Here is a 23804-nt window from a genome sequence, read left to right as displayed (position 1 = left end):
GGGAGAAGAAGACTGTAAGACTTCAAAGTGTAATGGAGAAAGAGATTGATTGATTGATTGATTGATTGAGTACTTTATTTATGTAGATTACAATATATACTGTCTTATACACTTATATACAATAACTTACAATACAGCAAAATTATAGATGAATTTACATAATATAGACTGAGAAAATAATTATTGAAAGTATATGATATGAAAAAGTAATTTGTAATATAATAACTATGGATAATTATATTGTTATGCATCTACATAAAGAGAGAGAGAATGAGTGAATGGAAAGGGAGAAAGTAAGGGATTGAGTGATAAAGATAGAAGAAGACAGAGAATAGAGCCTCGTATGAGAACTGGAGTAGGGGAAGAATGAAAGTGTAATGCGAGGAAGAGAGAGAGAATGGAATGGAATGTTGGAAGCAAAGGATAGAGTGATAGAGAGAGAGAAGACAGATAAGGGAGCTTTGTATGGTAATATTGTGGGTGCTGTTTTGCTGGCCAATAGGGTTTTGAGAGGGAAGGGGTGGAATATGCGTTTTGATTAAATCTCACCACATGGAGATAGCCCTTGTCTTAGCTTCTTTGGCTAGTTCTTCTTATCTCTTCTTCATCTTCATCTTCTTTCTCCACTCCTGCTTCTTCTTCTTCTTCTTCTTTCTCCACTCCTGCTTCTTCTTCTTCTTCTTTTCTTCTTCTTCTTCTTCTTCTTCTTCTTCTTCTTCTTCTTCATCTTTCTCCACTCCTGCTTCTTCTTCTTCTTCTTTTCTTCTTCTTCTTCTTCTTCTTCTTCTTCATCTTTCTCCACTCCTGCATCTTCTACTTCTTCTTCTTCTTCTTCTTCTTCTTCTTCTTCTTCTCTTCTTCTTCTTCTTCTTCTTCTTCTCCTACTTCTTCCTCTTCCTCTCTTGATTCTCTACCCACTTCAAGCCTTGCTTCGCCACTCATTTTGTGATTTCTCCAAAATCTCACATTTTCAAATCTCCTTCCCCTTTAAAATTAAAATTCTTCAAATGATTCAAGATTCTTCTTCTAAAACTTTCGAATTACTATTGAAGTATGTTTATATAGAACTATTTCTCTGAAAATGACATTTCAACTTGAAAATGACCTAAATTAGGGTCGAAACTAGTTGTTGAACTATTTAAAAGTTTTTAAAAAATAAAGGGTACTTCAAGATTTGTATATTGTTCTTATTAATCTATTTTTCTGAATATGATGAAGCTTACCAAAGTACTTTATTACTACAAAATGTGTAAAGTTTCATGTTGATATACAGGGTGTTTCAGAAGTAGTGTCGAGAATTTTAGGGTATTGTACCTGGATGCTAGGAGACTACAAATGTCATTTGAAGTGTCCAAAACTCAGCGGTATCCTTATAGCTGCCATTTTGTTTTTTTCACTTAAAATTTTTATCTCAAGAACGAAATGTTGTATTGATCTGAAATTTGGCATGAATATTTATGCTATAAAGACTCAACTATAAAAAATAAAAAAAAAATTTTTCGTTGAAATTTTTCAAAATGGCGGCCATTTTAAGTTTTTGATGGCGAATATCTCGAAAACCGTCCATTTTACAGAAAATTTACAAGAGACAAAAAGTTAGCAAATTTTTTCACGATTCCAATGATACCTAATTTATTAAGATTGGTCGAAGAATAACAGAGAAATTAATTTTTTTCGTACTGCATGCATGACCACTTTTCACCATTTAAAGATCAATATTAATTTTTTTATAATTTCATGAAAACCGTTCTTATTACAGAAATATACAAGAATAACTTTCCTCCAAATTTTATTTTACATTGAAAAATATTAATTTCACTCAAATCGGTTCACTGATACTAATGCAGCAATTGCTCAAAATGCCGTCCTTCAACTTGATTACACAGTCTGCACCTTTCAATCATGGACCGTCGAACTGCTATAAAAGCATTTTCATCATCTTGAATGGCACCTGCTGCAGCAACCACTCTTGCCACAAGGTCTTCTTCGTTTTCTACTGGCGTGCTGTAAACAAGGTCTTTCATATGGCCCCAGAAAAAAAATCTAAAGGGTTGAGGTCAGGTGAACGTGCGGGCCACGGTACTGGTCCACCCCGCCCAATCCACCGCTGACGATAGGTCATGTTCAGAAAGTCCGTAACAACATTTCCGAAATGAGCAGGGGCACCATCATGTTGAAACCAAATATTATATCTGTTTGCAAGAGGCACATCTTCCAAAAGTTCTGGTAGTATGTCTCTTAAAAAAGTAATGTACGTGGGAGAATTCAGACGATTAGGAAGAATGTATGGTCCAATCACGCGATTACCTAAGATACCCGTCCAAACATTCAGCGAAAATCTATGCTGATAACCACGCACTTTGACCTCATGAGGATTGTCTAAGGCCCAGACGTGACTGTTGCGAGAGTTGAAGATTCCTTCTCTTGTAAAGCTGGACTCATCGGTAAATAACACATTTTCTAGAAAATTTGGTTGGATAATGTCTTGCTGAAGAAACAACGGGCACAGTTTACTCTTGGCTCATAGTCGCGTTCAACAATGAGTGAACTTTTTGAAAGCGGAAGGGGTGAAGTCTTTCCTTGTTTAGTACACGCCACACAGAAGAAGCACTTGAATTGATTTGCTTTGCAATGCTCTCGTACTCGTTCTAGGATTGAAATCGAATTTCTGCAATACTTCCTCTTCAAAAGCAACATTTCGAACTGCTCGAGGCCTACCAGCAATTACCCTGTTCCGTTCAAATGAACCAACTTCTCTCAGCCGATTGTGAGTTCTTGTGAACACCTTGTCGGAAGGGAGACGGCGGTTTGGAAATGCAGCTGCATACATTCTTCTTGCTTCGGTCGCATTGCCAAGAGCTGCTCCATACATGAAGTGAATATCGGTGTACTCCAGCGAACTAAATTCCATTACAATAATTAAATATTTGTGTAGAAGCAACGTAAGAAAATATTGAAACTGGAAATTTAAGATAGAAATAAGACCTAGGAAACGTGAGACTAAGAAATAGGAAGCACTACATCTGGTTCTTTACTTTTAATGAAACAACAATACTTTTACAAGACAAACATTATCATCTGAAAACCATTGTAAAATCATCTGTTTGCCCATATGGAGCCATACCGAGTTTCAAAGCTTCATCTTAAATACATCTGGAATTAAAAAATTAATATTGATCTTTAAATGGTGAAAAGTGGTCATGCATGCAGTACGAAAAAAATTAATTTCTCTGTTATTCTTCGACCAATCTTAATAAATTAGGTATCATTGGAATTGTGAAAAAATTTGCTAACTTTTTTGTCTCTTGTAAATTTTCTGTAAAATGGACGGTTTTCGAGATATTCGCCATCAAAAATTTAAAATGGCCGCCATTTTGAAAAATTTCAACGAAAAAATTTTTTTTTATTTTTTATAGTTGAGTCTTTATAGCATAAATATTCATGCCAAATTTCAGATCAATACAACATTTCGTTCTTGAGATAAAAATTTTTAAGTGAAAAAAACAAAATGGCAGCTATAAGGATAACCGCTGAGTTTTGGACACTTCAAATATGACATTTGTAGTCTCCTAGCATCCAGGTACAATACCCTAAAATTCTCGACACTACTTCTGAAACACCCTGTATAATATGTATATATATTTTATGAATTATGTTATTTGTAATTTGTTATATTTTCTTCTTGTTTGGCAGGTTACTGGCGTAGTGGGACGGGCTGAGACATTATCGTCGGTTTACTTCCTGGCCGCGTTCTTGTTCTACACCAAAGCGACTAAGAGGAAAAAATCTACAGGTTCGTAGATTCAACACTTTTTATTGAAACTTCTATATCATCCTCGATTATGTGCTGTATTTTTTCAATTTTACATTACTATAATCTCTTTCTTTCTTCCTTCCTCCTTTTTTCTCAATTTGCTGTCTCATTTCCTTCATCAAACATGTAAATAATTCAGAATAGTAATTTGTGCAACTAGTGCGCAAAGTGACAGTTTGCTGCACCTAAAGAAACGTTCAAATGTTTTAATTGTTTTCTTATAAACAATGTTTTTAATGTTTTAATTGGAATGGTTTCTGAGTGCGGAAAAGTAATTCTTTGCGGCCTGCAATCAGTGCAGAAATGGTCACTTTTCAAGGTATCTGTAGGAAAAGGTGGTATCTTTTGCATTATAAAGGTGCGTACAGATATACGCGCCGCGAACATGTTCAATTCACTTTTAATCGGCTGACTATATCCGTATTTTTACAGAAACGGTAAGATACAGGTATAAAAAGCTTTGCAACAGCTGATTGCGCACCGCGAACATGAGCAATTCACTTTTAATCAGCTGATGCCTAGCTCTTTATATCTATATCTTATGCTGTTTCTGTAAAAATACAGATATAGTCAGCTGATTAAAAGTGAATTGAACATGTTCGCGGCGCGTGAATCTGTACGCACCTTAACGTTTACATCATCACGTCTGAACTACTCAAACGACAACTTGAAATTTTCTTATAGATTCTGATTAACCGAGGATGTTTATAGACCTTAATTAGGATAGGATGAAGAAGGAAACTAGTGAGAGAGAGACAGTATTAAAAGAGTAAGAAATAACTACTTAGCTGTTTCTCTCTTTTAGTAGGCAAGTCTTTTTCCGTTTTAATGTGTGCCACCAAGTTTTGTTCGTGAAGTTCGGAAGCCACTTTAAAAGGAGAGTTGAGATAATGAGAGGGTGGTTCTGCTTTTATTTAGATTTCAGGATAAGAAGGGTGAAAGCGTGAGACGTGTCCTGAAAGATAACCAGTGGATTATTTGGGGTTGTAGAAGTTTTTTGTGAGTTTCATTTTCTCTATTCTCTGAAAGCTTTTTGTTTCTAGACTTTGTTCAAAGGATAAGTTTGTATGTCTTTAATATGCTTTTTAGACTGTAGTGGAAACACAACATACATTATACAATTCTTTGTGCCGGTTGCACAACAGCCGGTTAAAATTTAACCGTGATTAATTCCACGAGAACCAATCAGAGAAGCGTCTTTTCAAAAACAGCTTTAAATGTTCTCTATATTATTCTTGTATACTTGTAATACTTGTATTCAAGTAAACATTAAAAAAGCAAAGTACTCTTACTCAACTTATATTTTTTCAACCTGCAGGTAACTCGTGCTTCGCCAGTGTGCAATTGAAAACTTGAGGAACTGAAACTTGACTTGTAGGACTTTGAATGGGCCTATAACCATCCTCGGTAAATTAAGAATCTTTATGTAAAATTTGGTGTTAATCAGTTGATTAGTTGAGACGTGATGATGCGTCATTCGTGAATTTCCTGTTCCCTACGTGTATAAGCCAATTCTTTCTTTTATTCACACGTTTCGACTTCAAAACTATTTCTATCATATTTATACTCTTGAAAAGTTTCCATTCATTATTCATATCTGAAAATGTATGAATGAATGCTTTTGTTAGTCGTCATTACTATCATAAAAAGCATCCTCTTCAACATTTTCTAATCACTGAGAGTTTCAAAGAATTTGTTGAAGATCATGGGCTATTTTAATAAGAATTTTGCAAAATTTACTTCAATTTTCAAGTAGATTTGTGAATATCTTTCCTCCTCATATTTGATCTATGCCAATGCCTCCTTCATTATATTTTCAATGAATTGTCTATAAAATAATAAGGAAATACAGTAATTGGTTTATACATGTACGGGATATGAAATTCATTAATGACGCATCATCACGTCTCAACTACTCAACTGATTAACTGGAAATTTCGCATATAGATTCTTAATTCACCGAGGATGGTTATAGACCTATTTTAAATTCTTCAAGATTTCAGTAGGTCAAGTTTTTAATTGGACCTGTGCAGAGCACGGGTCACCTGCTGGTTTCCAAATAATTACAAGGGAGATTATTTTATTATTCATTTATTTATAATTTTTACAAAGAAGCACTGATTGGGAGAGAAAAACTAAGGATACTCCTTGTACTATTTCTCTCCCAAATTTAGATAAAATTTTAAAAGTCTGAAATAGGGTTATGGTTTCACTTTTCTAAACGTTAGTCAATTTTCACTAAAAAACTAAAGGATATATTATATCCTTGCTACTGTATCAAAGTTATTTAATTTGTTATCTGATGTACTTTATCCAAGTTGTTTAATTTGTTAGGTACAAAGCCTTCATTATTGCAGTCTCAATATGTTCAACCTATTATTCTTCATAATACACAGAAGTTATTTCGATGTACTTTATCAAAGTTGTTTTTAATTTGTTCGCCCTAAATTAAATTCAGCCTGCGGAGGAACACATAAATTTTTAATTCCACCCCAGCAGTTAGTCTTAATCTGTTGTGGCAAGTCGAAATTATTAAACTTTTGAGCCAACTAATAAGCTCTGTACCACGAGCAGTCTCCACACTTTCAACTGTCAGTATTCCTTGTTGTACCACGAGCAGTCAGTCTCCACACTTTAAACAGTCAGTCTCCACACTTTGAACTCTGATTCAGTAAGTCTCCACACTTTAAACTGTCAGTCAGTCAGTCTCCACACTTTAAACTGTCAGTCAGTCAGTTCTCCACACTTCAGTCAATCAGTCAGTCTCCACACTTTTTACTGTCAGAATTCCTCGTACAGTGTAAAGCTCCCATTCAAGTGATGCTGACACTTTAAAGTGGAAAGCCTGGGGGGTACTAGTTGTGTTTGTTTATGTAATAAAGGGTGATTTGTTTTATGACAGTTTCAATTAGTTTGTGGCGTTTAGTCATAAAGAGTTGCCTACCTGCCAGAAGGTCAGAGGTTGAATTAAAAAGGCAGGTGCATGAAAGATATGATGTTTCTGTCTGTTAAGGAGTGAGTGAGAGAGAGTGAGGGAACGAGAGAGAGAGAGAGAGAGAGTGAGGGAACGAGAGAGAGTGAGTGAGAGAGAGAGGGTGGAAGAGTGATAGAGAATGTGAGAGAAGGAGTGAGTGAGAGCGAGGTTAATGAGAGCAATTTGGTATAATTATTATCATCATTTAGAGTCTCGTCCCTGTTTATCCTTCTCCTTCTTCTCCTATCTCACCCTTCTTATTCGTCCTCTACTTACTCCTTATTCTTCTCAATTCACATCTTCTTCTCCTTTCCCTCATTCTTCTTTTCTTCCTCTCCTTCTTCCACACCGTCTCCATTGATATCTTCTTCACCCACTCTTTCTTCTTATTGGTATTTTACTTCCCCTTATTATGACCCTCCTTATTCCACTCAATTCGCATATTCTTCTCCTTTCTTCCATCCTTCTTTTCTTCCTCTCCTTTCTCCACACCGTCTCCTTTTATACCTTCTTCACCCTCTCATTCTTCTTTCTTCTTATTCGTATTTTACTTCTCCTAATTATGACCCTCCTTAATTTTCTCAATTCACATCTTCTTCTCATATTTTCATACTTCTTTTCTTCATCTCTTTCTTTCACACCGTCTCCATTGATATCTTCTTTGCCCTCTCTTTCTTCTTTTCCCCGACATTTTCCTAATTATCCTCCTTTCATCATAATAATAATTATCATTAAACTTTGAAAAAGAACGGTAATAACCGCAAGCCGCTGTAATAATTACAGTCTCTTTGTTCGCTCACTCCCAAACTCTCTCTCTTTCAATTTCTCTCATTGTATATCTATCACTAACTCTCTATCGCTTACTCTCTCTCTCTCAATTTCCCTCATTGTATCTCCCTCACTAACTGTCTATCGCTTACTCTCTCTCTCTCAATTTCCCTCATTGTATCTCTCTCACTATCTCTTAATTCACCTCATTGAATCTCTCTCCCCTTCTCATCCTCTCTTTCTCGTGTCTCACTCTCTCTCTCTCTCTCTCACTCTTTCTCTTACAGTCCTTAGATCGGTCTATCTCTCTCGCGCTCACCTTATGAGAAAAGATATTAAAAGTGCAATTTCAAATTGAATTAGTGTGGTATTATGCCCCACGTTACTGCAGTCTAATGTGGCTTTTTCTACTCTCTTTCGAAGGAAAGTCGATTTCTAATCTCCTTTACTTCATTTTTCTTGTTTATCTTTGTTGTTATCCTCTTTCGTTCTTGTTTTCGTAGATGTTCTGTTTATCATGATAATGTTTTATCCCTACTTAGGTAACAATGAATATCAAGTTTGTTGGTGAATAGTGCTCGTTAATGGTGATGGAGAAAGATAGGAGAACAGTGTTGCCGTTTCTCTGCCCTGCCACTGTCTTCTATAGAGGATTGCTGATACCTACATGATAGGTGCCAGAAGAACATAGATATCAAAGGAAAACCATATAGGTGTCAAAGGAACTATTATAATAGAGAAACTATGGCAACAGAAAGAGAGAGGTTGATAAGGGCCGGTTTCCGAGCTCGGGCTTTAGCCAAGTTCTAGATTTTTCGCCACACTGCACAGAAAGCAGCTGTTTTCCAGTCCCTACTTAGATCTGAAAGACATTGTTTGCAGACGACTCTCGTCTGACGTCAGAACAGGATTCTTTCCGGCTACGGCCGGAAACACTACCCTTTCCGGCCGCTAAATTTCAAGTGTGCTAAAACAGCTGATCAAAAAACTTTTCACTTTTTGAGCTTATTATTCAATAATTAAAACATTTATAATGATAACTATTATCATCTTATTGTCACTTGAAAGAATAAAAAAGTATAAACTCAACCTCCCACATAATTGAACGATGATGTTCCAGGTTATTTAGACGAATCAGAATAAAAATTAAAAATACATGGACAATTTCCTGATATTCAGATTACTTCAGATTTGTTAGAGCTATGACCTTTTACTTTTGCTAATGTAAGTTTTTAAGTGTTTTCAATCTATTTATATTGTGTCCCCTGTTTTAATTTATATATATATTGTTTATTTTTCTGTGTATCGTAAAATAGCGTTCGCACCACGGGAAAAAATGTTTTTACGGCTCTCAATCTTTTCTAGTCCTCAGCCTACGGCCTCGGACTTAAAAACCGATTTCGAGCCGGAAAAGTCTCATTTTCGGCCCTAGGTGCGAAATATACTATTAAACAGCTGGAGTCAGAAAATTGGCCTTCCGAAACGGGGCGTGGTCGCAGTCCACGTTTAAATTCTAGATTATTGATTATTAATTATAATTTCTTTTTTTATACATTGTTTTTGACAATAAAAAATTTTTATTATTATAAATTGAATTTTGAAAAACTGGAAAATTGAACACAGAATAAGATGGATAGACAATAGTGTAAAGTTTCAGCTATTTTGAATTATTCAGGAATGTTCAATTTTGTCAAGGAAAAACGATTCCAATTATAGAAATGAGAAAATAAAGGTTATCATAAAAACTACGACTGAGCCTCGTTTCGGAAGGCCGATTTTCTGACTTCAGCTGTTTAATGTCTAGAACTTGGCTAAATTCCGATCTTGGAAACCGGCTCTGAAAGATATTGTTAATAGAAGGAGGAGCCAGCTTATTTTCAGAGCATACTACCATAGAGAAACAATAGCGTGAGTAGATATCCCATGGTATAGGGCATTTACATTGCAACTTTTACTGTTATCTCAAGCCGATTACTGTTGACTATTGTCGAATTTTACTGTTTTGTTAGGGTGAGAGTGTATGAATGGCACAATATGAGAGACTACCAGCGTCACACAGGTTCATGGAAAAGAATTACATGAACTATCGGCTTGAGATAACAGTAAAAGTTGCGACATAAACGCCCTATACCATGGGATATCTACTTATGCTATTGTTCCTCTATGATACTACCAAGAATATTGGAGAACTATAGGATATAAAGACAAATAAAAAAGAGAGCCTATAAAAAATATTGCTGAGAGAGAGAGAAAGCAAGGTTATTTTCAAAGCATATTTCCAACAGTATTGTCAGGAGAACTATAGGATATACGAGTATAGGCAACTGAAAGAGATTGATTGATTGATTGAGTACTTTATTTATGTAGATTACATATATACTAGCTTATACACTTATATACAATAGCTTACAATACAGCAACATTATAGATGAATTACATAATATAGACTAAGAAATAATTTTGAGCTGTTTGATATGAAAAAGCAATTGTAATAACTATAGATAAATATAAATATTGTTATGCATGTACATAAATTGGCGGAGCTTTGGACATATCAATGTCCATTCTTCGGAAAGAATATTCAAAATATCCTTCCCACTAACTCTCTACCAAAAAGATAGAGAGAGATTATCAAAATATATTTTTGATAGAAGAAAGGAAAAGCAAGGTCATTTTCAAAGCATATTACCAAGAACATGGTAAGGAGAAGAATACGGGATTAAAAGACCGGGATATTATTCAAGAATATGGTGTGAGAAGGAACGAGAGACCACTAAGAATGTAGGTGTGAGGAGGAGAATTAATTGATTGATTGAGTACTTTATTTATGTAGATTACAATATATACTGGCTTATACACTTATATACAATAGCTTACAATACAGCAAAATTATAGATGAATTTACATAATATAGACTAAGAAAATAATTGAACTGTATATGATATGAAAAAGCAGTTTGTAATATAATACATAGATATATTGTTATGCATCTACATAATTGGCGGAGCTTTGGACATATTAATGTCCATTCTTCGGAAAGAATATTAAAAATATCCTCCCCACTAACTCTCTACCAAAAGAGGAGGAGGAGGTGGATGAGAAAGAAGTGTAGGTGGAGGAGGTAGAGGAGGATGATGAGAGGTGGATGAGAAGAAGGATGAGGAGGAAGAGGAGTAGGAAGAGGAGGAGGTGTAGAAGAAGGAGAAAAAGAGAAGAAAAAGATTACTAATGACGTACATTGGACGGTTGAAGTGTGGGCTGTAAGGGTGGAAGCTGGTGAGAGGGGTGATAGCCGCGTTAGCGTGTAATTGATAATTGAAAAAAGGATATTAATAATCTTGCATGAGTAGTAGGGGTTATACTGCTATAGTGAGATTATATTCACTTCAAAATTTCAGTATTTGTTGGATGGGTAGCTCTTGTGTTGTTCTATAGGGAATTCCACTGATATTTTGCAGTGAATGTTCCACCATAGAAGGGGATTGAGATATAGCTAATACTAGGGGGTGCTCAGCTACCTTATTTTCTCCTTTCGAAATTATTTCTTGTTTTCTTCTTGCCTCACTCAACCTGCCTGAAGTAACGTGATAATTAATATTGGCTCTAGGGGTGGGTGTTAGTGGGTGAGGTCCACGTTATGATGGCAGTGAAGAAGGATAGAGTACAGAGTTGCCGATTCTCTGCCTTGGCATTGCCTTCTGTAGGGGATAAGTGATGACGGTGTATCTGATGAAATATCAACTGTCAATCGTCATTTTAAATTATCAATTGTATTTTACTCGTCAAGAAATAGTATATTTCGCACCTAGAGCAGAAAATGAGATTTTTCCAGCTCGAAATCAGTTCGAGGCCGTAGGCCGAGGACTAGAGAAGATTGACAGCTGGAAAAACATTTTTGCCCGTGGTGCGAACGATTTTTTTCGCCACACTACAGGTATTGCTGACAAAATAAATAAAGAATACTCGTTAAGCTATCGTACCTATCTCTTGATTTTAGTGGTAGAAGATTTCAGTCAGGATTTCAGATTCTTTTAAAATTTCACTTGGAATACCACAGTCATCCTTCAAGCATTTTTGAAAATTCGGATGCACTAATCACAATAAATAATTGAATAAAACTGGTTGCGAAGCGAATTAGTTTGATTCGAAACTGGAACTGAAATCATGGCGACTTCAGCTGATGATGAAGTGGACACTCGCCGATCTAGCGGATGTCTTATTAACTACTTCCATGAGCGGCTGGAAAGAGACAACTTTCTGGCCTAGACCGGAAAAGAAACCCTTTCTGACGTCGTCTGCAAACAAGGTCTTTCAGATCTACGTAGGGACTGGAAAACAGCTGCTTTCTGTGCAGTGTGGCGAAAACAGATTTTTCAATTATTAAAAATATTATATGTGTTGAGATTTTTCCAAATTGCACCTTTCGAGTTTTGTGATTAGTTTGGTAGCTCATGTATCATAGCACCTCATTTTCGTGTTATTTGGCGTTGTTTTGGAAGGTTTTATGATGTTATTATTTTATAAATTTGTTGTAATGTTGTTTTAGGATGGCGCTATCTGATGTTGTCAATGTTGTCTATGGCAACAGCCATGTTGTGCAAGGAGCAGGGAATCACCATAGCCGGAGTATGCACTGTTTACGAGCTGTTCGTCGCTCAAAAGGTAGGCTTAATTCAAACTTATTCTATATCTTTAGTTTTGAAAGTAGACTGTAGTCACAGTATCTACAGTGTGGTAACTGTAGTTTTTAAGAAATCCATGTAAAAAAATAAGAATTCATCTTGAAAAATAAGGTCGATATTTTCCTGGAAATTTTCTGTTGCAAATTTGATTTAGAACAGTTAATATTGTTATGGTCTTTGGCTGTCAATTGTGAGACACACTGTATGTATTTTAATTGAGTTACAGCATAGAGAAACAATAGCATAAATAGATATCCCATGGTATAGGGCGTTCATGTCGCAACTTTTACTGTTATCTCCAGCTGATAGTCCACTTAGTTCTTTCCTGTGAAGCTTTATGGCAGTGTAAGTCTCTCATATTGTGCCGTTCATACACTCTTACCCGGTCAAAACAGTAAAAATCTGGTGTGGCGCACTCACACAACTTTCCTTGCCGTTATGAAAATTGATCACCTGACGCTAGTGTTCCCGCGCATCTCAAGTCCACTATTCAAAGATTTGAGCCAGCTGGTGACAGGGCAATAATGCTGGAGACACACATGAGGTCTGCTATCTCTTCATAGTGAATGATTTAATAGAATCAACAATAATTTGCAATTGAATAATCACATTTTCTCGAATTTGAAGCTTATTTTCAATTTCAGGTGAAAATGTTACTGAACATTAATTGTAGAGATTTTCATGCTCAATCTACTCCACTTGATTTTTTTTTTGTTTCAATTGCATCTGAAGCCTGATAATTGGGAATCTATCTGCATTGATGGGGCGGAGCTCCTGAAAATTTTTACAGATATGGGACTTGTGGCAGTTGATAGAGCTTATCGATGACTATTTCAAGTATGAATTTGATCAAAGTCGTTGGAGCATTTTCCGAGAAAATCACGAAAAACCCTGTTTTTGACAACATTTTTGCCATTTTAGCCGCCATCTTGAATTGCATTTGATCGAAATTGTTCGTGTCGGATCCTTATAGTGAAAGGACCTCAAGTTCCAAATTTCAAGTCATTCCGTTAATTGGGAGATGAGATATCGTGTACACAGACGCACATACACTGATGTAACTATGCTGTAACTCAATTACAATACATACAGTGTGTCTCACAATTGACAGCCAAAGACCATAACAATATTAACTGTTCTAAATCAAATTTGCAACAGAAAAGTTCCAGGAAAATATCGACCTTATTTTTCAAGATGGATTCTTATTTTTTTACATGGATTTCTTAAAAACGTCAATAACTCTAGAAAACTATCAGTCAAAATCCAATTATTATTAGTAGTTCTGTGAACAGTAGACCTCACGCAGTATTCTCATCCACAAGTACCTGATTGAACTATACCACTACCTCCGTGAACAAAGCCATAGTGCATTCTGGTGACGTCAGCACAGGTAGGGCTTCCTACACCAATCAAAACACTAGCTGATATAGATCAGATGAAATCAAAGAATTTTTATTGGTGTAGGAACCCTACCTGTGCTGACGTCACCAGAATGCACTACGGCTTTGTTTACGGAGGTAGTGACTATACACCTTATGGAAATACAGCAATAGACTGGCTTCTCCACACATCTGTGTAATTACTTGTCAGCTGATTTATGATTAATAATTCTATAGTCTGATTTTTACTCCAATATTAGCGTATGAAGGAGGCTCCCTTTTCCTTTTATATTATCCTTGAAATGCAAAATTTTCATAAATCTTGTATATACGTCGACGCACAATTAAAAAAGGAACATACCTGTCAAATTTCATGAAAATCTATTACCGCGTTTCGCCGTAAATACGCAACATATGAACATTTAAACATTTAGGGCCGTTCGCACAGTCAAAGCTTGAACTGGATTCAACCAGCTGGTGGGTTGAACTGAAAATGAATCACATTATAACAAACGAGACTTGATACGGATTTAATCCAGTTTAAGATGAAATTTAGTTTAAACTGATACTGTGCAAACGGCCCTCAGAGAAATGCCAAACCGTCGACTTGAATCTTGAGGTGCGTACAGATATACGCGCCGCGAACATGAGCAATTCACTTTCAATCAGCTTATGCCAAGCTTTTTATATCTGTATCTTACCGTTTCTGTGAAAATACAGATATAGTTAGCTGATTAAAAGTGAATTGCTGATGTTCGCGGCGCGTATATCTGTTTACGCACCTTTAGACCTCACTTCGCTCGGTCAATAAGGATATGGGTGGAGAAAGAAAGAAATTTTCAATAATATTCATAATAATTTGTTTGAAGTTTTTAAACTCTTTATGAACGTTGAAAATGTTAGAAATTTAGCTTTAAACTCGACGAATGTACTTTTTCAACTCTGAACTCTCATGTAAAGTTTCAGTCTGTAATAGAATATCAAGTTGCCCGATAGAAATAAATGGAAAGTATTGTCTTATTTTCGAGAAACAAACAAACTTGAACCACTTCTCTTGCAAGAAAAGTGTTTACCCGGTCCAGTGGTTTAAGACGTTGATGTGAAGTGTGTGGTGTTCAGTGTAGTGTGGGTGTGGCCTTACAGAGGTGGCAGTCAAGCATGTTGTAATCAAACAAACATGTGAGTTTGCTCACACTGTGTGTGGAGTGCTGATCTAGAGGGTCCAGGGTTCGAAACCACCCTTCTCCTTTCTGTCACTCTCATCAAACGCTTAGTCAGCTGTGAAATGAGTTGAAGGAATAGAGGGAGAGGTGCTCCTTCCACTCGTCTTCTTCTTCTTTGTCTTCTTCTTCTTCTTCTTCTTCTTCTTCATATTCTTCTTCTTCTTCTTCTCCTTCTTCTTCTTCTTCTCCCCTTTTCTTCTACATCGTCGTCTTCTTTTCCGTTATTCATCATCTCAAATCTTCTGAGGAGCTTCATAATATTTTTCACTTTCTCGTGAATTTCCAACCTCTTACTACAGCTTCTTTTCGCTCTCCATCCTCATCTCTCTCTGCTTCTCTACCACCATCTCTTCTCCTAAAGTATTCCTTTTATTACTATTCTCCTTCTTCTACTTCTACTTCTTCTTCTTCTTCTTCTTCTTCTTCTTCTTCTTCTTCTTCTTCTTCTTCTTCTTCTTCTTCTTCTTCTTCTTCTTCTTCTTCTCCTCCTCCTTCGCTTCTGTTTCTTGTACTGTCTACAGCATCACTTCTTTGTATTCATCTTCCAACTATTCATCTTTCCTTATCTTCCTCCACTGCTTTCTCCATCTGTCCCTTTTACTCCTTGTTCTCATTCTCTTCTTCTTAATTTTTATCATTATGCCATTTTTGTTCCACTTCTTCTGTATAGTCTTCTTCTTCTCCTCCTCATTCTCCCTTACCACAATCATTTCTCGTCTTCCCTTCTCTTCTCTTTCTCTCTCTTATCTTTCTCTTCCTCTTTTTCCCACTGTAACTTCACCTCATAATTCTTTGCTCCTCTTTGTACTATTGTTCATCACTTTGTCTCTTCACACATCTACATAATCCTATATCTCCTTCTTTGTTGTTTTTCTGTATCTTCTTTATTATATCTTCTTTACTAGCCGTAAGGCTCGCTTCGCTCGCCACGTCCGTCTGGAACCCCGACTGTATCTTCCAAAAATGAGATCAGCAGGCTCGCTTCTCTCTCCTGCATTTATCATGTGTTAGGACGATCCAGTCGGGGGTCCAGACTAAACGTCTGGGTAAACGGATATGGCGAGCGAAGCGAGCCTGACTGCTAGTAATATAATTTTCCCAGGAATAGCTCTGATTGAAGTAGCAGTGCCCAATCAATTTTCCCGCGATAAATGTATTTCAACCTTCAACTTGGTGCCAACCTAACAAAGTCAACTCAACTTAATGCCAACCTGACAAAATTATTAATTTAGTTACCAGTTAACAACTGTTTCGAAGAGGTACTCTCTCTAGATTATAGTTCTATATTAACATATGGTATGTACATTTTTCAATTATACTTAAGAAAATAAGAAGAATATACATTCTAAAAGAACTTTAAACCCTTACAAACCACCCTTAAAGTTAAAATATTGCTAAAATATTTCTTAGTGCGCCTCTAAAGGGCCAACTGAACATACCTACCAAATTTGAACGTTTTTGGTCCGGTACATTTTTAGTTCTGCGAGTGAGTCAGTCAGTCAGTCAGTCAGTCAGTGAGTGCCATTTCGCTTTTATATATATAGATAGAAGAAGATTATAACCTCTCAGTTCTGTATCTTTTTCTTCTTCTTCTTCTTCTCTTCTTCTTCTTCTTCTTCTTCTTCTTCTATGGGAAAGCGATTGAGTGAATAATCATAAAACCGAAATAATGCACTTCAACTTATTTCCATTTCCCGGAAAACTGGGAAAACAGTCTTTCGTCGATTTTCCGGGCACACAATCGTTTTCTTCCGGAAAAATAATTTACAATCAGAATAAACGGTTAACGGATGACCGAGCCGCGACCGCCTTGTATTTCGTACGATTCCTGCAGCCAAACAAAAGGGGTCATCATAACAATGACAGCGTCTGAGGAAGAGGAAGTAAAAGTAGAAGAAGAAGAAAAACAAGGAGAAGAAGACGACGTAAAGTGGAAGAAAGGAGAAGGAGGGGAATAAGAAGAAGACAGAGAAGGAAAGTACTTTTAATCAGGGTAGGGAGTACTTTTCATTCCAGAAATGATTGAAAACGAGAAATAGAAATGGAGTAGGAATAGGACGAGAAGTGAAAGAATGGAGAAGAAAAAGTGTAGAAATAGAAGTAGATGAAGAACAAAAAGAAGAAGAGGGAGTGGAAGAAATTGAAGGGTGAGATTGATTGATTGATTGAGTACTTTATTTATGTAGATTACAATATATACTGGCTTATACACTTATATACAATAGCTCACAATACAGCAAAATTATAGATGAATTTACATAATATAGACTAAGAAAATAATTATTGAACTGTATATGATAAGAAAAAGCAATTTGTAATATAATAACTATAGATAATAATCATATTGTTATGCATCTACATAAATTGGCGGAGCTTTGGACATATCAATGACCATTCTTCGGAAAGAATATTAAAAATATCCTCCCCACTAACTCTCTACCAAAAGGGGAAGGGGAGTGGGAGAGGAAGAAGGAGAAGACAGAGAAGGGAAGTACTTTTCATTAGGGTAGGGAGTACTTTTCATTCCTGAAATGATTGAAAAGGAGAAATAGAAATGGAGTAGGAATAGGACGAGAAGTGGAAGAATGGAGAAGAAAAAGTGTAGAAATAGAAGTAGATGAAGAACAAAAAGAAGAAGAGGCAGTGGAAGAAATTGAAGGATGAGAAGGAGAGAAATGAAAGAAGAAGGAGATTGAGAATTAGGAGGAAGGGTCATCATGACAATGACAACATCTGAGAAAGAGGAACGGGAAGGAAAAGGAGGAAAAACGTAGAAGAAGAGACAGTAGAAGAAATTTATGGATGAGAACTAGGGAAGTGAAAGAAGAAGAAGAAGAAGAAGAAGAAGAAAAATAAGTAGTAACAAGAGAAGAGAGCTATATGAAAAAATTGACTGATGGCGTTCTAGCTTATTCTTCATTTGAGCTTAAACAAAGAAAGGGTTCTATTAGATGCTGAACCAATATTGGTATTGGACGGGAAGAATGAGAGAAATAATTGAGAGCGGCAGAGAGGATTGAGGTAGATGAGACAGAAGAGGAGGGAAGGAGGATATGATTGTAATAAGTGAGAGTGAGTAAGAGTGAAAGAGAGAAAGGAGAGGACGATTATTGTAGGGTAAGGGGTTGGTGATGTAGTTGATTAGAACTAAGTACTAGAAGACCGAATTAAGATGAAAAAAGAAGAAGAAGAAGAAAAATGAGAAAAGAAAAAGATGATGAAGAAGAAAAATAAGGATGAAAAGTAGTGGAAGTGAATAATGGCCAAGATAATCAATGGTCACTCGCTGGATTTCACTGCAAAAACAATTGAAAGAAGTGACAAGATGAGGAGAATAGTCTAAGTAGTAGGAGGAAGACAAGAAAGAGAATGTAGAAGAAAAAAAGCTCTATCTCTATTCTCAAGTGTACGAACAATTTTTTTTGGAATAGAATTGTTTTCAATTTCAAATCAAGGTTAATATTTTCAAAAGTAACTCTACTGCACTCCAGTGTTTATTCACGTAGTTGACAACCGTACATAGGGCCAGACCATATAAAGCGTTTTTCCAGGCGTTTTTAGAGGCGGCAGGGCAGCAAGCTGTTTGATTGGCCGATTGATTCGCTGCCTGGAAAAAACGCTTGGAAAACGCTTGAAAAAATCTGGTGTGGTACACTCACACAACTTTCCTTGCTCATTGAACTATAAGCCTCATTCTTATACGAGAATGATTTAGGGGAATAACATAATGACGATCGACGGCAACATATTTGAAACTACGATCAGACTTCTGTATATGTGTATAATTGTTTTCAGAGTACTTTTTCCTTTGTGCAAACTGTGAAATTCAATATTTTTCAAAAGTCGTCAAAACAACTGTTCTACAGATGAAATATCTCGACTATGTGTTCTTTTTATGAACTGCTCTACCTACTTACCTCATGCACGAGAAGGAGGCTACAAAGTCCATTTCTCAAGGATGGTGTGGACCCCCCATTAATTTCCCAGAAAGGAGACTCATTCCAGGTAATAGAGCCGATAAATAACTATACAGGGTATGAATTTGAAAAAAATCGGTCAAGTCATTTTTGAGAAAATCGTGAAAAACATGGTTTTTTAGTGATTATTCGCCATTTTTCTCAATAATATTACGGATCTCGTGAAATTTTCCCAGAAATGAGACTCATGTCAGTTGATAGGACTTATAAATAGCTATCCATGGTATGAATTTGAAGAAAATCGTTAGAGCCGTTTTCGAGAAAACCGTGAAAAACATGGTTTTTTAGTTATTATCCGCCATTTTTCTCAATAATATTTTGGAGCTCCTGGAATTATCCCAGAAATGAGACTTATGTCAGTTGATAGGGCTTATAAATAGCTATCCATGGTATAAATTTGAAGAAAATCGTTAAAGCTGTTTTCGAGAAAACCGTGAAAAACATGGTTTTTTAGTTATTATCCGCCATTTTTCTCAATAATATTTTGGAGCTCCTGGAATTATCCCAGAAATGAGACTCATGTCAGTTGATAGGGCTTATAAATAGCTATCCTGGGTATAAATTTGAAGAAAATCGTTAGAGCCGTTTTCGAGAAAACCGTGAAAAACATGTTTTTTTAGTAATTATCCGCCATTTTTTCCGCAATCTTGAATTGAATTCTATTGAATTTCTTATTGTCGGATCCTCATGGTATAAGGACCTTAAGTTTAAAATTTCAAGTCAATCGGTTAATTAGGAATTGAGTTATCGTGTTCACAGACATACACACATACACACCACACACACACACACACACACACACACACACACACACACACACACACACACACACACAAAAACACACACCACACACACACACACACACAACACACACACACACACACCAACACACACACACAACACACACCACACACACACACACACACACACACACACACACACACACAGACCAACACCCAAAAATCATGTTTTTGGACTCAGGCGACCTTGAAACGTATAGAAAACTTGAAATTAGGGTACCTTAATTTTTTTTGGAAAGCAATACTTTTCTTACCTATGGTAATAGGGCAAGGAAAGTAAAAACGTTCAATATGGCTGGCTTCACTGTGTCCCTGTGGACTGTTTATTCAAATTATTCTTCTTCTTCTTGTATGGCTCTACAGTCCATGGTGAGCCTTGGCCTCCACAACTATCAACCTCCACGCATCTCTGTCGTTGACTATGCCTCTCCATCCGCTCACATCCAAACTCCTAACATTATTCAGCACCTCATCCAGCTATCTTTTCCTGGGTCTCCCTTATTTGTTTATTCAAATTAGGAATCTTTAACTGTTTTGATTGTTGATTGAAATAATTTTGGGCAAATGCCTGAATATTTATTTTTTATGGGTCATTGCTTAACTTATAGTAACCTGTTTTTGATTATTATATCGCTACTTCTCAATTACTTCATCTAATTCCTTCATCCTCTCTTTCCATTTTTATGTCTCTCCTTCTTCTATAGTTATTATATTACAAATTACTTTTTCATATCATATACAGTTCAATAATTATTTTCCTCCTCCTACTTTGTCTAAAGTACTTACTTTACTCCCTGAAACCTAATACTAAAGTGTCACTTTTTCGCTCTCGGTAGTAAAAAACAGAAAAACTCCCTAGGGAGTAAAAGTGACTCCATTTAAATAACATGGGGAGCATCTCTATTTTGAAACTTACATTGTAATAGGTTAAAAGGTCTAAGCTCAGATGAGAAAGCATAATAGAGGTGTCTGTCATTGAGTCAACTGAATTCAATACCACAACCAGAAATTTGATTAACTCATGAAATATATGTTTGTATGATAACTATTATATTCTTAATATTAGTAGACGATAAAAATTTATACAATTTTTAAAATATTTTATTCTATTCAAAATACCAGCCAACAAATATTTTTGATCTGCAATTCAAATCTGAACCGCGTGATCTGGAGTCAGCCATTTTTGGTAGCTGCTCAGCTGATATAATTACAACTTTTGCCGATAGATAGCGCAATCGGCAGTGCCAATCAGACGACCAGTTTTTAGGTTTTAGATTTAGGTTATGTTGTTAGGAATCATTGTCACCAATACGTAAGTTATTAGAATGATTTTATTTGCAGTTTCTATAAAAAAATGTAGATGGAGGAAAAATGTTGTGTACATCACGAGCGAAAAATACTTTTTCTCCCTCAGGAAAATTGATGCCCTCGGCTTCGCCTCGGGCTTCAAACTTTTTCCCACAGGGAAAAAAAGTCGTACTTTTCACTCTAGATATACAAATAACTATTTCTTAGCCTATATTTATTTATTTCATTTATTATTTTACAAAGGCGACTTTCTAGAAGTATTTTATGAATGAATATATGAGTATATTATGTAAATTCATCTATAATTTTGCTGTATTATAAGCTATTGTATATAAGTGTATAAGCCAGTATATATTGTAATCTACATAAAGTACTCAATCAATCAATCAATCAAACTTCCTCCATATTTCACTATTGCTACATGCCTCTTGAGCATTCTTATCAGCATTATAACATTTTATTCTTGCCCTGTTCCTTGTTTGTGATTATTCTCCCTTCTTGTCTTATCTGATGAGACAGGGAAGAATTTCCATGTAGATGCGCTTGTCTTTATTAAATTCTGCCTGCAATCCTAGACGTACCTCCTTCTGTTCATTACTTGTACCCAGGAATGTGGGTATTGCAGTTTATGTCTGTGTCGTGACTCTGCTATCTCTATCATCTCTGTTGTCAATATCGACATTTTGAAAATCTTTGAATATAAAACGAAAATATAACGTGGACCTAATAATTATAAAGTGATAATAATGTGTAATATTCCTTCGATATTTTGGTTTTGAAGTATCTAAATTCAGAAATCTACTTCGTGAAAATAATTAAGGACTGAAAATGTTGTGAAGTGATCAACTACAAGACTTAACCTATTTCGGACTATGTGTAACCTTATCTAAATTTGGGAGAGCAATAGCACAAGGTTACCTTATTTTTCATCCCCCTATCATTTTTACTTTCCTTGCCCTATTACCATAGGTAAGGAAAGTATTGCTTTCCGAAAAAAATTAAGGTACCCCAATTTCTAAATTTCTATACGTTTCAAGGTCCCCTGAGTCCAAAAACTGGTTTTTGGGTATTGGTCTGTATGTGTGTGTGTGTGTGTGTGTGTGTGTGTGTGTGTGTGGTGTGTGTGTGTGTGTGTGGTGTGTGTGTGTGTGTGTGTGTGTTGTGTGTGTGTGTGTGTGTGTGTGTGGTGTGTGTGTGTGTGTGTATGAGTGTATGTGCGGCTGTGTACACGATATCTCATCTCCCAATAATTAACGGAATGACTTGAAATTTGGAACTTAAGGTCCTTCCACTATAAGTATCCGACACGAACAATTTCGATCCAATGCAATTCAAGATGGCGGCTAAAATGGCGAAAATGTTGTCAAAAACAGGGTTTTTCGCGATTTCCTCAAAAACGGCTCCAACGATGTTGATCAAATTTATACCTGGAATAGTCATTGATAAGCTCTATCAACTGCCACGAGTCTCATATCTGTAAAAATTTCAGGAGCTCCGCCCCATCTATGCAAAGTTCGATTTTAGATTCCCAATTATCAGCCTTCAGATACAATTTAAACAAAAAAAATCAAGTGGAGTAGATTGAGCATGGAAATCTCTACAATTAATGTTCAGTAACATTTTCACCTAAAATTGAAAATAATCTTCAAATTCGAGAAAATGTGATTATTCAATTGCAAATTATTGTTGATTCTATTAAATCATTCACTATGAAGAGATAGCAGACCTCATGTGTGTCTCCAGCGTTATTGCCCTGTCACCAGCTGGCTCAAATCACTGAATAGTAGACTTGAGATGTGCGGGAACACTAGCGTCAGGTGATCAATTTTCATAACGGCAAGGAAAGTTGTGTGAGTGCACCACACAAGATTTTATGGTGATGTACTTATTGTATGAATCAATAAAGAATATAATTATTATAAAGGCATTAATATAGTAGTGAACATGGAGGGAAATTATACTGTTAGCTTTTCAACGAGTAAATGTTGCTGATTTGTCTGAGAACAAATTCGTAGGGGTTAGGGTTGCTTCAAATATTAGTCTGACAAGCTATCATGAACACTTTGAAGCTCAATCACGGAACTTACACCAACTTTACTAAAATAAATGAAACATTTTCCAGCTTGAATATTTCGTGCAGGTTTACTTCTCTTCTTCTTTTTATTCTACTCTCCCTTTTCTAATTTACTCTTCCTTGTTCTTCCCCTAAATTTTTAATAGTGTGGTTCACGTTATAATGGCAGTTAGGAGGACAGCGTTGCCGATTCTCTGCCTTGCCACTGCCTTCTATAGAGGACAGCTGATACAGGTGTATCTATGTAACATCAACTTTTCATTCTCGTTGAAAATAATCAATTAAATTTTGCTTGTCAAGAAAATATATTTCCTAATGATTTAACAGTAAAGTTCTATGATTTTGGTTGAATTGATTATATTTCTTAATTGTTTAAAACCAATCCGGCAACGTTGCAGAGCTATAGTGAGGTCCACGTTATAATGGTAGTAGGGAAAATTTATTTATTCATTAAATTATTCAGAATTATTCAACTTACAGAAAAGTACCACAGGCTAACATATGCCCAAAACGGTTCCAATTATAATTCATATAACAGTCAAAATGTAGCTAGAGGTTGTGTGTCAGTTTAAAATTCTTCAATTACACATTCAATTTACAATCCATACACACAAAAATCATTTTCAAATTTAAAAAATACTTCTAAATTGAATCAAATTAATTACAAAGAATTGGAAAATTCCAAAAATTGAGTAAACTATAAAATTTTGGGACCGAAAAGGAGAAAAACGTTGCCGATCCTCTGTCTAGTCAATGCCTTCTATAGATGGTAGCTGAAACAGGTTTATTGATGTAATATTAACTG

The 23804-nt window shown here is 35.9% G+C and overlaps 1 protein-coding gene across 1 annotated transcript; it reads left to right on the top strand.

Moving 5' to 3' along the window:
• Window positions 1-3693: 3693 nt before the first annotated feature.
• Window positions 3694-12290, top strand: LOC120355864 (protein O-mannosyl-transferase TMTC3-like; the record flags this gene model as incomplete). The annotated part of the gene is made up of 2 exons (XM_039444600.1): window positions 3694-3793; window positions 12103-12290. Coding segments are annotated over 2 exons (288 nt in total), but the record flags the coding sequence as incomplete, so codon positions are not given.
• Window positions 12291-23804: the final 11514 nt, after the last annotated feature.

The sequence above is a fragment of the Nilaparvata lugens genome, unplaced genomic scaffold (genome assembly GCF_014356525.2).
Source record: "Nilaparvata lugens isolate BPH unplaced genomic scaffold, ASM1435652v1 scaffold5022, whole genome shotgun sequence".
In the NCBI taxonomy this organism is placed as follows: Eukaryota; Metazoa; Arthropoda; class Insecta; order Hemiptera; family Delphacidae; genus Nilaparvata; species Nilaparvata lugens.
This window is presented reverse-complemented; position numbering and strand designations above follow the sequence as displayed.